The 15,390-nt window shown below is 40.1% G+C and overlaps 2 protein-coding genes across 2 annotated transcripts; one reads left to right on the top strand and one right to left on the bottom strand.

Moving 5' to 3' along the window:
- The first annotated feature begins 4,486 nt into the window (after positions 1–4,486).
- Positions 4,487–7,099, top strand: LOC110041791 (uncharacterized). Its single transcript, XM_020747123.2, has 3 exons — positions 4,487–4,698; positions 5,097–5,237; positions 6,224–7,099. The coding sequence occupies exons 1-3, from the start codon at positions 4,609–4,611 to the stop codon at positions 6,335–6,337; spliced, it is 345 nt and encodes a 114-aa protein (XP_020602782.1). The 5' UTR covers positions 4,487–4,608; the 3' UTR covers positions 6,338–7,099.
- A 509-nt stretch (positions 7,100–7,608) lies between these two features.
- Positions 7,609–14,761, bottom strand: LOC110041659 (RNA N(6)-adenosine-methyltransferase mettl16-like). Its single transcript, XM_089279709.1, has 7 exons — positions 14,334–14,761; positions 13,678–13,818; positions 13,185–13,443; positions 12,391–12,460; positions 11,378–11,467; positions 10,001–10,168; positions 7,609–8,857 (listed from the first exon to the last, which is right to left on the bottom strand). The coding sequence occupies exons 1-7, from the start codon at positions 14,662–14,664 to the stop codon at positions 8,309–8,311; spliced, it is 1,608 nt and encodes a 535-aa protein (XP_089135835.1). The 5' UTR covers positions 14,665–14,761; the 3' UTR covers positions 7,609–8,308.
- Between the last annotated feature and the right edge of the window lie 629 nt (positions 14,762–15,390).

The raw sequence follows: 15,390 nt of genomic DNA, 5'->3' as shown, positions 1-15,390 counted from the left end.
GGTTTAGTCGTAAGGTCAAAATCTCCAGTGTTATCACGATGACATCATGACAAAATCGGCCTGCAAATCTAGGCTGGCTTACACGCGCGATTTGGAGTTGCAATAGTAGCGCGACCAGTGTCTCAGACATCGCAAGGCCAAGAAAAAACTGCGCCAAAAATCGTCTAAAGAAATGAGCCTTAAAGATCAATAGTTGCATCACAACACTTCCCAAGCTGTATTGCCCTGTAGTTGAATTCTTTTGCAACTGTGGCATTTAGTATCTGATAAAACTGTTCGACCTCCCTTGCGGCTTTTTAATGAGAACTAATGACCTCAGCTTGTCAGATATTTCGCCCGCCGGCAAAGGATCAAATTGACTGACTATATATAAAGACCCAGCCGGTGGTCTCCGACGATTTTATAACACGAATATATAGTCCACGCACAATAGTCAGGTCCTTCAGTTAACTCAGGATCATTCAGAGTCGACGCCCGTTGTACTCGACTTGGGCGCATGCGCATCACTCTCAACCGAAAGTCCTGTGCGGTAAGTGATTCAACCAAACACACAGTCAGTTGCAAATCTAACGTTTCTGCGTCTTTAGCAAACGAAGGTCGAACACATGGAAAAGAAAACAGCTTGTATTTTCCCGTTCAGCTCTTTCTTGCATACGGCTGGCGCGCCTGAAATGTAAGTTAACAGGAATAGCATTGAAATCAGGCAACTTTTCTTACTGGAGATGGCATTAAATATTCACGAAAAAGGATTTAGAAATCTCAAAACCATATCTGATTGTAAAAAGTGAAAAATATGAGACATTTTGTGTCTCCAAGCTTCCAATTTGGCGCCAAAACTGGGTCGCCCGCGTCCGTCATGCTTGGCAACTCGCTCGTAGTTCGTCGAGTGTCGCCAGGTAAGGTAATAGCTGTCTTATTTTGAAAAAAATATGCTGTTCCTCGTCAATTTAAACCCAGAATTCTCAAGTTAACTATTAGAAGAGGCCAAAGCAGCTTTAGCATTGCCTTTATTTTTGTTAGCTTCGAAGAAAAAGGCTATCATCGTGTCGTTGTTCGTGTCGTTTCGGTAGGACAGCTATGTTTTAACTGCCGCTAGTACTGCGGGCGCAGCCGCCGTATGCAAGGTTTTTCCTGTCTACCAAGACTCAGAGCAACTCGGAGGAAGAATATCTTTTGACTAAATATGGAAGCATGCGGCGTTTTCACTCTAACTACACCAAGCTGCTAGTTCAAGTTACTTCTTACGCAAATTCCGAAAGTAAGCTACTCCCCTCCCCCCCCCCCAAAAAATGAGCCCTCTAAACTTCAGACGCGAAATTTCCCCCAAAATATCCCTCCCTCCACCCCGCCCCACCCAAAAAAAAATGCTTGTGATTTTTTATTTCGATTTAGCCCTCAGAGATAAATATAACTTCCTCCAGTTTTAAGCTGCCATTTGAAGACCTTGTTCTGTATTTGCTAAGGGATATTTGGATGTTCATTTAACCATAACAGAACTTGTTTCGAGCCTGATACCGCTGTGGTTAGAACGTTCCCTAACTTGTTGTCATCAGCAACATCACTTTCAAATGTAAAGCCAAATATTTTTGAAACGTAAAGGGATGTCTCCGGCCCTAATACCAAGACCTTCCGAAAACAAGTTCACGAGAAAAACCTTTTTGAAAAAATATAAGAACAGCTAGGGTTTATTATGAAATGTTTTGATTTGTTTTAGTTCTTGTTCGGTTTTTTTTCCTATTTTGTGGATTTGGATTGTTTTTGATGTTTTTGTCGATGTATTTTGTTATCAGCGCCAATTTGCCCCATGACGCACTAAACTGCGATCAGGCGTTCTTTTTCCCTTTCCTCGTTCGCCAAAAAAAGAACGCCTGATTGCAGGTCAATGACGCACTTTCCTGTAACCAGATTACGCACAGAGTACAACGGGATGTCTAATATATTGCATAGTTATATATAATCGACAGAGATAATGAGGAAACAGCTGGTTTTACGATAAGCTGTGTCGATAATTTACAGACACTTTATGCTTAAAAAATAAGTACACTAGGCGTTATAATACTCACATATTTCCTTTTCCTTTTTCTAAGCGGCTTATCACTTTTGAAAAGTCTCTTTTTCAAAAGCAAGGGGAAATGTTTCACGCCTTCGAATGATGGAAACTAAAGACTGGTAGCACTTTCTGCATCAAGACGTTTTTCTCTTTTAACGATATCTAAATGAAAAACAAATGGATTACTGGCTGACTCGCGATCAAACTCAACAGTAGATAAAACAAAAATGCACACAATTAATGGGGTGGGGGGTGGTCGAAGAATAGAGGAAATGTTTCAGGCTTATTAACGGCATTACAAATTTAAAGTCTTTTAAATCTGAGCGAGCGGTGGGAGGGCAAGATTCAAGGACGTACTGTATGTCAAGGGTGACTGGCTCGGCTTGACTGAAAACTCGAGTATGAAGTTTCTTCATTCGAATTTTTGGATCAAACTGACCAATGATTATCTCCGTGAGTTTAGACTTTTTACCTTTGGCATTGACCCTGACAGAAATCAGGCGAAGAGGAAATATTTGGATTTACCCATTAAGTTCCATCTTAAAGTAATCCTGTTATGACTGAACTGTCATCATGTAGTACGCAGTGCGTTCGTGGCTTAAGTTAATTTACTTAGCGATATCATTTCTTCCGATTATAAACATCCTTTTTGTAGCACCTAAAATTGCTTAGGCACAATTTTTTTCCAAATATTTATACCAACCATATTTGAAACGAAAAATTCCACCTTTCTAAAATCCCACCCCCCCCCCCCCCCCCCGCCTCTCATTCCTCGTTCCTGCCCCTTTTCGCATAAATAAGCCAGAAAAAAAACCTTTCAACAAAACGGAGTTTTAGGAATAGGTGGTAACTTCTGCATTAAGAGGTAGTTGTTGTTGTTTTCCACGATGTCTCCTGGAAACAGGATCACTAATTCGTGATCAAACCCGGCAGTAGATGAGTAAATGTGGCCGGAGGGTGCTGGAAGAATGGAGAGGGAACTCCACTTCGCTTTTCTCCATAAACGCAGGAACCAATAAACTTTGTAATTATTTAAAGCTGCTTTGTAAGCCGGTTTTTATTGTCCTAATCTCGAATCACTTTGGTTAATACTCCTTATGATGTCTAAGAAGTTGAATTCTTGTCCGGCGCTCAGCAAGACATAAGATGTTGAAAAGACTGAATAACAAGATTTCGTTATTGTATTGGCATCTTGTTAAGAAGAAATTAAACAAACGTGGCGAGCAAATAAACTGTATAGTAAGTTTCTTCGCAAGGCAGATGTATTTTCCGTGTAAAACCTCATTTCCGTGAGAATAATTAATTTTTAAGTATTCCTAAACGCTATATTACTGAGTCTATTTGCCAAGTTTAAATTTAGCACAAGAGGTTAGGCACAACTTAATGTAGGCCACATTTCCGAAATCCCACTTTTTTTTCTTTTCAATTACTGCCTTCATGTAATTAAGAAGCAATACACGTGCCACGTTTTCAAGAACACTTGTCTGTGCACAAACTAAAGTGAAGTCTAAAATTAGGTTCATTCCGCAAGTGACCTGAATATCTTGTTTGAAGGGTCCTATCATCAGTGCATTTCAGTCGTATGTCTACAGTAGACTAGTTCTGGTTTTAGCAAGGAGCAGCGCTGAAACTAAAACTACCCAGAATTTTCACTAGGAAATACCAACTGATTTTATAAGCAGATAAACCTCGTCTACATATTGGTTTATCTCACCATACGCAAATCTCTTCTTATCTCATAAATCACTTAATCCGGCGCGTGCCACCATAATAATGTCTGTATTGACTATGGGGTCCGTCGATAAATCAGTTTTTTTCTGACTGATACGAGTTCCCCGTGCATGTCAATGGTATATAAGGACGTTGGTCAGACTTTACTCCCAGGGGGAACACAACAAAGTTTTATACAGGGAGGCACCGCCCCGACGTCCGAATCCTTAAACTTTTATGGAAACTCTACCATGTAGAAATTCATCCTTCTTTGTACTAGGAAGTGATTCCCAAACACTTTGATGTATTAGCCGTTAGGTACATCTGTGCGAGATATTTTGAAAGGGTTATCTACAGACACTGCCTTAAACTTTTGAAATTCCGGTGTACTATAGCATATATCTCCAGTCTGAAAATGGTCCCCCTTTTTCGGGCACAGCCTCCCCATATAACCCCCAGGGGCTTTTTGTGAGCACAGCATTTGTTATTCAAATGTTGCAAAATTGGCCACAGCATGATTATAGCGGAAATTTGCTGAAACCAAACCCTTGCCTGGCGTCGAAACAAATATTCCAAGAGCCATCCCCGGCCAACTGGCAGGAGCGTACGTCAGCAGTTACAAGGCGAGGGCTATTTATATCATAAAACGACTATTTATAAAATAGTTCTAGCTCAGTCGTAATGCGCACAGCATCTCAGATATTTTATAAATGATAATGTGATATTCATATACGCGTATATTGCTAAGTAAGAACCTTCTGGAAATTTGCTCCTTAGAGTGGTGAAATTATATATAGCAGGCTGAATGTTTTGCTAACTTTAATTGCTTTCCAAAAAACCGTTTAGCGATGGCGATGTTGAAAAAATCTTTACTTGTGCTATGGGTGATGGTTCTGATCGTGACAGAAGCCAAACACCACGCTCGTCATCGACAAAAAGTGAGTTGGAAGTTTTTTTTTAATCTCCTCTTAGCAACATACCGCGTTGGAGATGCTTATTAATTAACAGCAGGCATCGAAAATTACTTTTCCTAACTTATTGAACTTAAGACGAAAATTAGACGAAAACAGGAAAATCTCCGCAGAAGTCATGTAACCATGCATGGAATTTGTTGTCGGATTTCGTTTGTGCTGGAAATGTCTTTTTAAGCATTCGCATCCATTTCTTTGCGTTGAAGTGAATTATTTTAGATCCTTTTCAACTGCAATTGCATTCATTGAAGAAATTAAAAAGTGCGAGTATTATCTATTCACTCGACATCTTTCGGGCTTTCCTGACATTTCCTGAAATATTTTCTTTAAGTTTATTTTTATTTTTTATTTTTTGTTGTTTCCAGTGTACTACAGTCCGTGGCACGACATGCAATGAGGACAGCGACTGCGCATGCCTGAACCATCACAACTCGCCACTGATTTGTAACTACTTTCTAAAGTGCAAAGAGAAAAGCTTCTGGGACATCATCTGGAGGAAGTTGCCAGTAAGTTAGATTCTATATGCCAGAACAGAAAGATACGGGTCAAAAAAATCAGTATCATTTTTTTTGAATGTTGTCTAGCTTGTCAGGAGCGCTCAAAATTTTGACGGAATTTTCGGCCAAAATATTTCAGAAAATGGCTGCAACGTTTAGGGCAAACTTACAAAACGACGTTTAAGTAGGTGGAGCTAGTTTATTTCTCTCCCTGTGACAGAGATTATGGTGCTCTTAAAATGCTAAAGGCGTTTTCGTTGAAAATATTTCGGCAAATCGCGTCAGTTTAATGCGAATTTACAAAACGACGTTCAATTTTGAGCTATTTTTTGTCTTAGAGAATCAAGGTTTTACTGGTAGAAAGCTTAATTGCGTTGACTGAAACCAAAGCGGTTCAAGAAGACTACATTCAGTTGGAGGTTGAGTAGCAAGCCTGGCTTTTGTTCAACTTCGTTTTGAACTAAAATTCTCTGCGTTGGTCAGTCAGCACATAAAACGAACGGGAGGATGCCGAGACATTCTCAAATTTTCCCTGCTAAAGTTTGAAAAATCTAAACTGTTTTGGGATCCTCCTCAAGTTACTGTTTTTCGTACTTGACTTAGTTAGCTTTGTGTTTTGTTTGTTTGAATTCTGGCGTCATGAAGCAGGGACAAAATGACTTCAATTTTCAATGTTGCATAATGCACGCTGCTCATACAAACTGTCCCGGCTCCAAAGAAATGAACCGCTATCCGTTTGTTGTGCAAGAGCTTGCGTACTATCCCCACAGCATGGGTCCTGTGTGTATACACGAAGGGGTTTGTCCCCGCTTCACTTTTAGCGTGTGCGAAACTGTCCGTTACCACGATTCAGCCAAAATTGCTTTGACTTCTATTCTGTAATCTCTGCATTTGACTTTGTTTTAATGCAAAGAAAAGCACATTGAAATAATTTGGACAGCCCAAGTGTTGCAAAATTTGTTTCTTACGTCGTTTGTACTTTCGTTCATTTGCAGTGTCGTCGTGTTTACAAGTCATCTTGTATGGTGGAAGACGATTGTGAGTGTAGTGAAGCTCCATTAACTTGTGAAAATAACGAATGTGTCAAGGCAAAAGTTGTGCACGCTTAGCTGAACAGATTCAGCACTGTTACGGAATACTTCAGCCACAAAACGATACTTTTAACTCCCAAAACCCTGCTTGTGATTTGTGTGTCTTCTTTATCTCAGTAGTACATATACTCAGTTCTCAGCCAAAACAAACCAGCTCTCTTTAACTACAATATATAAGAAATTTACGACAATGAATCGTTAGCTAAATACGTTTAACTCTACTATACATTAAAAAAAAAGTTTTCAGGTTGCTTGTCAACTGTCCTTACTCAGTATGTCGACATTTCATAGCATGCTCTAAAACTTCATATTCACGTTGATTTTCTCAAAGTGAACCAGTATTATCAAAATAACATTACGAAACTTTGCAGTACAAAACGCCAGCGAGTTTTAATGCCCGTAAAATAATATCTTATACGTATCTGTCTATAAACGCCTTTATAAGGTTTGAAAAGTTAATCGTAAACAGCCTGCCGCGGTATATTCGCCGTTCTGATACAGAGGCATGAGTTTTGTCGGTTATTTTAATCATGTAGGATTTCAACAGGTCAGATTTACTTGAACTTCATTAGTAGCTTACAATGGCTAACTCTTTTTATCACTTTCCCACCTGAAACTGCACACTACTCCAATGAATTTTGTTTTAAATAAAGCAGCATATTTAGAAAATAAATTTTAAAAATGGATGCGTATGAAAGACGGAGACTTTAAAATGTTTGTTGCACTGTTGCACTATCTGTAGCCAAGGACTAAGTAATAAAGTAGTGATCGATGTCTTTAGCTTTTGTTTTGTTTTGTTTTTTTGTTTTTTTCGTCAAATTTGTCAGGTCTACAAGGTTTCTTGTAGAGTTTAGCGACGGATTATAACAATAATAACAATAATAATGATAATAATTATTATTATTATTATCATTATCATTATTATTATTATTATTATTATTATTATTATTATTATTTCACCGTGGTTTGAAGTGAACCCTGCCAGATCATGCTACAGAACGTATTCTAGAATCTTTTTCCTGATCTACAAAAATGCGTTCACATTGGACAAATTCCTCTTCATAATCATAGATCTATAAGGTCATAAAACACTAGAGAGGTTACGAATGAGGGAGATGACAACCCGTTATGAAGAGTAAAGTTGAAAAAAAAAAAGCCAATAAATTATTGTCAAGATACATCGTATCATACCTTCTTTAACTTTGACGAATTCAGTCTCGTTATAGGGGCACAATACTTACTATACAATCAACCAGATATAAAATGAGCATTGAAGGTACCAATCTAACTAACAAGGAACTGTGTTTTATTGGACATTTTTATAAACGCCATTCTGCTGAGCGATTGAAGGCTCAGTGCCCGGCAGATATATCATGTTTTAATGAGTATGACCTGGTAGGTAAAAGTAAAGTCTGCATACGAGCCAAGTGGCCCATCAGGTGGGAGTTTATCCCGGTTTCCGTGGCATGAAACGACTCGGAGTATTTCTACTTCCCCTGGATGGGACACTAATCCATCGCAGTTACCCCCTGCATTGAATTCGCCGGTACTCATTTTAATACCTAGGTGCAGAGAGGCACTGTGGGAGTAAAGTGTCTTGCCCATGCAAGAACACAACTCAATGTCCCCGGCTAGGGCTCGAACCCGGACCGCTCAATCCGGAGACGAGCGCACTAACCATGAAGCCACCGCGTCTCTAAAGTATGACCTGGAGCTTGCTTTAAGCTTGCTTCATTACCTCACATTAAAGAGATAATTAAAACATAACAACTCCAAAAAAAGGTTATGACTGGAAGATATAAAAATTTTAACAGAATGACAATTTTGAATTCTAGACATCCTGGCACAAAATCGAACGTCTTCCCCAACCTCGTTGTTCCATTTTGTTCCGAAGACACTTTTTATCAATTTTACTGATATGTTTGGTGGTATTTGGCAAATAGAATACTAAAATGAGGAAATAAAACTTTCGATAACGAATCAGCCAACTTAAAAACCTTTCAAAAGCTTGTTTTGAAAGTACTGGAATAACTGATACAAGTCATTTTTGTTCTGTCCTTCTATCCACACCATCTCTAACACCACACTATCACGTGACAAGTCATAAGCTATCTCTACACCAGACTCTACTCGCACCGTAAACGACAAGAGAGGTCTGGAAACATTTTCGCCCTGCTGTATGTCATTGCTAGCAGAAGCCGAACTGCGTTCCTGAGAATCAGGCAATTCTCTTGGTTGTGCATCAGAACTTGTGAGCGCTTCCGCGTCAAAGTTTACAGAGAGGTTTGTCTTTACTTTACTCTCGTCCTCTAGCACTTTCTGTGTTTCCATGTCAGTCGAGGTGTCTCCCACACGGTGTGTTGCAGCTTCGTCTACACTAGCAGGCAGACAGTCACCTGTGTTTTCTTGGTGGACACCTTGCCTGAGGTTTTCCCGTCGTTTTCTCCTCTGATGTGCCCAGGTTATCTCGCAAGCCACACAGTGAAGAGTAAATATTCCTCTGTATCTGTCAGCTTCATCCTGTTCACTCACAGTGACCTGGGTTGAGAAGAGAAAGCAAAAAGATATTTAAAGCAAAAACCTACAAACTTTTAGTTAAATTTACGGCTGGATACAGGAATTGCACCACTCTAAGATGTACTCCGGTTAGCCTAAATACCACCTTGGTTAGCCTGCACAGCACTCCAATTAGCCTGAGTAGCGTTCCAGTTAGTTTGACTTAGGCCTGACTTGGAAGTGGTTAGCTCTTTAATAGGGTGCAATTCCTGTGTTTAGCTGCATGCCTAGTTAGGGTGGTTTGTTTAGCAATGACATTTGCTAATGAAATCTGAGCTACAAAATTAAGAACAATGATTTGCTAACAGCACGGACCAACTGTTATCCCTCTAGGCCAGACCAGACCTGAAGCCAAACAGAAATCAAGTTCAGCTCATTAGAATGGTCCATCATTTTAAGACGGGCCCTTCACGGTCATTACACGAGCGAGTTCCTGAGAGTTGTGTGTTTTCTGAGTTTAGTCCACGTCCGCTTGGTGATAGGCTGGATAACGTTACACACCGAATAAACCACCATGTACTGAATATTGCCATCCCCTGGCTAGTAATGTGTCGGTGGGTTAGTTAGCGCTATCCATCCTTTCGACAACCAGAGGGCTTGAAAGATAAGCATTCAATTCAATACTCGTGTCACTTGTTGCACCACTGTCTCCAGGCACACGTGAGAGTTTCGCGCGCGAATTCGGTCCGCGTTCTCGTTGTTGCTATTCCTCTCGTCTGTCAAAAGACGGGTTTCTTTTCTGTGAGTTATTTTTATTCCAGCGTAAGGAGCCCGAGAGCGACTGCGAGAGCCCTCTGTTTTTGTCTTTCCCCGGCCCCAATCCCTTGCGTTTTGGCTCGTTCTTATTGCGTGCGATCTCCATGAAGGAGCAATCGTGACGACTTTCCCTTTCAAACTCAAGAAAAAATGGAGGGTCAGTGAACAGACTATTATTCTTGTTTTTGTTTCACTTTTCGCTTTTGACGACAAAAATGGCTGGAACTTTCTCAAAAGAGAACTGAAACAAGATAACAGCTGCAATACACGAAGGCGTTAATAATCTCGGTATTACTACTCATATATCAACCTACCATTATATCATTATATCATTATTTCACAACAGAAAATTACAAATACAGTCGTTACCTTTAACTCGTTCAGTATCTCTCTGACGTAATTTCCTATCGCTGTAACTTTGTCTGACATCTCAGCTTTCTTCTCACAACCTGCGCGTGTGGCTGCAACTTCATCAGGAATGACAAAGTGTAGAGGCTTTGCCTTTTTCGTTCGTTTACGGCGCTTTGAAGGAGAGTCCTGATGGAAACCATATACAGGACTTTAAAATGATAATGATATTAACTGATCGTTTTCTTCCGCGGACGAAATGCGATCCTGACTACGAGGCACAAAAAATTTCGTTTTGAAAGCGATTAATGAGACCCGTGAAATATATTAAACATAAAAATACTGATTTGAGATTTCGAAACTCCGTGCTGAGGAGTCATTCTTCCCTTCTGCTATTGTAAGAGTCTTCCTAAGGGAGTTTTAATAGCATTTGGAAGACTTACTGTAGCACCCACGGGGGGGGGGGGGGGGGGGGGGGAATCTTACGCGAAAAAAGTCGAGTATGCTCGTCATCTCCCTTAGGGTGTCAATCACGGATTTTGATCTTACTTAGCGTTATCAGGACGAACTGCCACTATTTTATGCCGTCAAAGCATCTTTTAGGGTTGCAAAATACCACTCTCGTTTCCATTTTAAAGTGGTATCTTTTGGGGGTCAAATAAAGTTCGAGCGACGCCCAGATTGGTCAATTCAAATTTTCCGACGAGCATACCCGAGTTTTCACAGGGGAGTCCCCCCGGACTTTTGCATTCAGGGTTGCGACTACACTACCATAATATTGGTTAGTTTCAGATCAAGAGATGACCACCTTGAATCGATTAAACGATAAGAAAAACCTCACTTGTGTTAATTTAATAAGCAGCGTGTTCATGACACCTACAGATATTTCTTCCAAAAGTGACTAGCCGGGTTTCCCACACTAAAAAAATCTGGTCAGTATTGAAACAATTTCCGTTATTGTCATTCAACACAGTTGAATTGCGCATGGGCGAAATGAATACCATACAGTTCTCGCAGGAATAATCCGCCCTAAAGTCAGCTTGCAGTTTCGTTTCAGTGTGTTTACAGAGTTTGTCGTTCCGCCCTTTCTCGTTGTGTTTCGTGTCGTTATATTATCACAGATTATCACAGTTAATTGACTTTCACCTCAGGCACCATGTGTATCGCTAATATGCTAATATGAATTTCAGACATAACTACATTCTAAATAGAAGCCCGTCATACTCGAAACGTAATATACCCTTGCATAGCAGGCCTTCCTCCTTCTGACAACCAAGAATACATGTAGTTCAGCAGCCCATTCGCGACCACAACAATTGGGGCTTATTTTTAATATTATTTAGGTGTGGAATTGCCGGTATATCTACCAACATCTATCTACAGAATCTGGTAACACACCTTAACTGCGACATCAGGTAGGAAGGACCAAGCCACACCCCAACGCATTGTATGGCCCTGACAAAACTCTGTAGTTGTTACAGTCTTGACCTAAAAAGACAAAACAAAACAGTTTGCTGACAGGCTGGAAAGAGACAACATGTATCTAAACTCAGGTTGATTTTGCTGATAATGAAAGTGGCATATACCAAGCTTCTAGACGATAGTATCCTCCACAGACTTCTTCTTGAGTAAACACACAAACTTTTCTCCCCAACAAGTGAAATAATGTGCTAGCTAAAATCAGGAGTTTCGTTATTAAGGGAACAGACAAATTAACTGGCTGCAAGAACGATTTTGCCTGCCTGGTTTGATCAGCTAAAGGATTTTTTTCTTTAAAAAAAATGATCACTTTAAAAAGTTTTGCCTGCATGTGAAAACCTTAATGAAATCCCTGACTAAAATAGGAATGCCTAGATTGTTTGTTGTACCGTAGAGGTTCGAGGTTCAATTCCTGCTCTAGCCACTAAGCTGGAGTTGTTCCTTGGGAGACCCTAGTTCAACTCCTCGATCATGCTTGTACAATGTAAATAGCCAACTGGCCTGCCTCTCACCAGTTGGGACTTTCAAGTCTACTATAATCATTCATTTTGAACAAAGTACAATTTGTGGCAATGTTGGCTAATACTCATAGAAGTAGCAAAAAAAAATCATTTAGATTGACCCATCAGAAAGCAGTGCAAGCAAGCTGAAAGTTATTATGGCACTACTTGTCTATCATAGGGCTAGAAATTCATGTGTGTCAAATGTGTGACATGTTTCCAACATGTAAAGCTTTCTTGAGCTTAATTAAATACTGTATCAACACCTGAAGCCAAACTCATGAAAGCAGCAATCATCATCATCATCATCATATCAGCAGCGGCACCATCATTATTAACGTTGTCATCATTATTGTCATTATTACGGCATAGGAAAACAGGATTGATCAATAATATACATGCAAAGTTTCTGAATAATGTTAATAAACCTACATCATTTTCTGTGAGAAAAGCCAGGACGGGGGCTAGACTTGACTTCTTTCCCAGCATTGTCGTATACCAGCTACAACAAATGACAGATGCATTAGACATAAGACGTGTAGCACTCTTTTATTTGCATTTTTAAAGCTGCGTGGAAGACAGTATAAACTCACTCTGTTTTCATGCACACGTTTCACAACAAAGCCTATCCCATAATACTTGTCACATGCAGCCACAGACAGCCCAACAGACACTTCAAGTAGGTCATGGTGACATCTTATAAAAAACAAAGATTTTGATCATATCAAGTAATTTGAATAGACAATGAGTGACCATCCACTGAAAAAATATCCCTTTGTAAAAGTCAGTTTGCCAGTATTACACTGTTGTAACACACCCACGTTATTTCAGAACACTTAGAAAATGTTGAAAACACTCACATGCAGTTCATGTTTTCTAAATTTCTCTTGTGTTGTCAAATTTCTGTTTTCTTACAACAATTGAATACAAGAGTTCCATGAAGTTACCTCTAACCATATGGGCCCCTCTTTAAACAACTGGGGTGCCAGTGGGTGGTTCCAGAAAATATCCATATCCCCAACACGGAGGGAACTGGAAATTCCGAAGGGGTGGGGGGGGGGGGGGGGGTCAAAGACCCAGGAAATTCTGGAGGGATGGGGGGCTATTTTTGAGTTTAGAAAATGAAAATTCTAAGGAGGTGAGGGGTCTTACGTGACATTCCCTCCATGGTGGGGGTATGGATATTTTCTGGAACTACACATACAGACCAAAGTTACAAACTGTACCTGATCTGCTCCTTGAGAAACAGACTGTCCTTGATAATCCCTTTGACAAATTCCACCTCACCTCCTCCAGTCACCGTTTCAGTTTCTGTTCCAGTGCACACCCCACTAGGCTGAGGACGTTTGTCACTACGTGCCACACCATGAGAAGCCTCAAATTCACTGACAAAGAATGGTGGATTGCACATACAGAAATCAAACTCTTTGGTGTCTTCACCTTCAATGGGTACTTTGAGAAAACTGTCATGAGTGACCTGTTTCACTAAAGTAATCAATAGAGCCATGTGTAAACAGTTTAGCTGTGATACATTTGGACCACAGACTCATCTAAGCTAACTCTCCCCGAATAAATGGGAGTCTCCCAAAATATTATACACATTGAATCTCCTGGCCTCCTTAATGGTTTGTAAATAGACAAAAAGAGTGAACATGTCTGAAAATGTGCAAAAAGGCATTTTTAATAATAATAAAATTACAATAGGGATATTCGCCTTACCACTTATGTTACTTCCCAGGCCATTTTGTTTTACATTTTCTCTTGCGTAAGAAGCTGATGAGTCATCCACCTCAGTTGCCAAGAAATGCCAGTTGTTGAGTTTAGCCCCCAGCAGAGGATAAATACAGGATGCTCCTGAACCTAACAATAATTAAAATAACAAAACTGAAGATTGTTATACACTCGTTCATTATCTGCAAATTGATTTGACGTAATTACAAATATTTATGGTGCATGACAATATCATTCATCACTGTGCATATACACAGTTTCACAATTTCCCATTCAGATGTCCTGTCTACTGATAAAGCCCCACAATATCAAGTCACACACCTGATATGGCTAGTTATGAGGCTGGTTTGGTCTTGCCATGACTTATTACTGATGTTTGAATCATCCAGTTGAATGTAACTGCCAGGTTAACTGTCACGTTAACTGTCACGCAGTCTTCTTAAATAAGAATGCGCGACAGTTAACGTTCAGAATCCAAGTGACAAGTGTACTGGAAAACAAGTTCAAATGCTTCATTGGTGCTAAAGCTGTTGGTTTACCCGATCTACATGAATGAGTGGAGAGTAACTTGCTTCACCACTAAATCCATACACAGATACAATTTTTTGAAAATCAGGCCTTAAAAAACAACATTTAGTCCTTACCAATATCACAGCCACGAACCGTTGCGTGACGTTGAGTATGAGGAAGACATGCCAGCAGGTCTTCAATCCATAAGATGTAGTTAAGACGAAGAGGAACTGTGGGTATCAATCGATCCAAGGGAATGCTGAGTTTGAGACCAAAGTCGGTTTCTAGCAAAGCACAAGTCAAAGCCCGGAGTGCCTCAGGGTCTTTGAAGTTCAAAGTGAAACGTCCAGGTTTAGTTTCCTTGGCAAACTTTCGAAAGTAATCAAATTTTTCAGCAAGAACCTTGAAGTCAGGTGGAGATTTTCTGTAAATGTTTCTCGGGTGCATTAGGTCATTGAATCCCATACTTTGTGCTGTCTGGTCAAAGAAACAGTGAAACGTCGGTACGACGAACGAACAAGCACCATGCGGCCATGTTGGACGTGATTTACAACGTGGAGACTGGAACTTACTGACTAGTGCCCAGACTCACCGCTTGCTGCTCAGACAAGTCCTTTCGCTGGCACAGGACCACATAAGGAGTCACTTGTATTACAAATGCTGCAAGACTAAACTTAGCGAGGCTTCTTTAAACACTTTACAATGTAACGATTAGGGGATCAGGGACAGCACTCGACTCCGATCGAATATGACGCAAAAATTGGGGAAATCAGGGGGTTCACGGATCGATACTGGTACGCTATTCACCATGTTAAACTCGATTCACACTACTGCCTTGCAAAGTCTTGAAAAAGCATTGCTTTACTGCCATGTTGTAAAGTCAAATTTAGAGCATACCTTTTTCTTAAGCTAGATAGAACACTGTGTCCAGGAATTTCCCTGAAATTGAACGTTTTATCATGCAAACTGCGCGACCGAAAGGCGACTGAAACGGTCTGGTGGCACGGGCGGTATGGTTTAACCACGCTTTGATGTCTGTAAACATTGATGACTTGACAAAGGTTTCTTTCCTTCAAAACAGGTGGGCAACCGTATAAAATACGGTTTGGGTGATTTGAATAACTAAACATTGTTTGTCTATCATCATGAACAAAGCTGTTCCTTATCACGAAAAAAAAAACATGCACCTTT

This window comes from Orbicella faveolata, unplaced genomic scaffold (assembly GCF_042242905.1).
Source record: "Orbicella faveolata isolate gen_17 unplaced genomic scaffold, um_ofav_v1 contig_47, whole genome shotgun sequence".
Lineage (NCBI taxonomy): Eukaryota > Metazoa > Cnidaria > Anthozoa > Scleractinia > Merulinidae > Orbicella > Orbicella faveolata.
This window is presented reverse-complemented; position numbering and strand designations above follow the sequence as displayed.

Bases quoted from the DNA above. Each gene is read 5' to 3' on its own strand.
- LOC110041791 (XM_020747123.2), top strand. From the start codon at position 4,609: ATGGCGATGTTGAAAAAATCTTTACTTGTGCTATGGGTGATGGTTCTG. The intron at 4,699-5,096 runs GTGAGTTGGAAG...TGTTGTTTCCAG, and splicing joins ACGCTCGTCATCGACAAAAA to TGTACTACAGTCCGTGGCAC. The intron at 5,238-6,223 runs GTAAGTTAGATT...GTTCATTTGCAG, and splicing joins TCATCTGGAGGAAGTTGCCA to TGTCGTCGTGTTTACAAGTC.
- LOC110041659 (XM_089279709.1), bottom strand. From the start codon at position 14,664: ATGGGATTCAATGACCTAATGCACCCGAGAAACATTTACAGAAAATCT. The intron at 11,468-12,390 runs GTAGGTTTATTA...TTGTCTTTTTAG, and splicing joins CTTTTCTCACAGAAAATGAT to GTCAAGACTGTAACAACTAC. The intron at 8,858-10,000 runs GTAACGACTGTA...TTCTCAACCCAG, and splicing joins AGATACTGAACGAGTTAAAG to GTCACTGTGAGTGAACAGGA.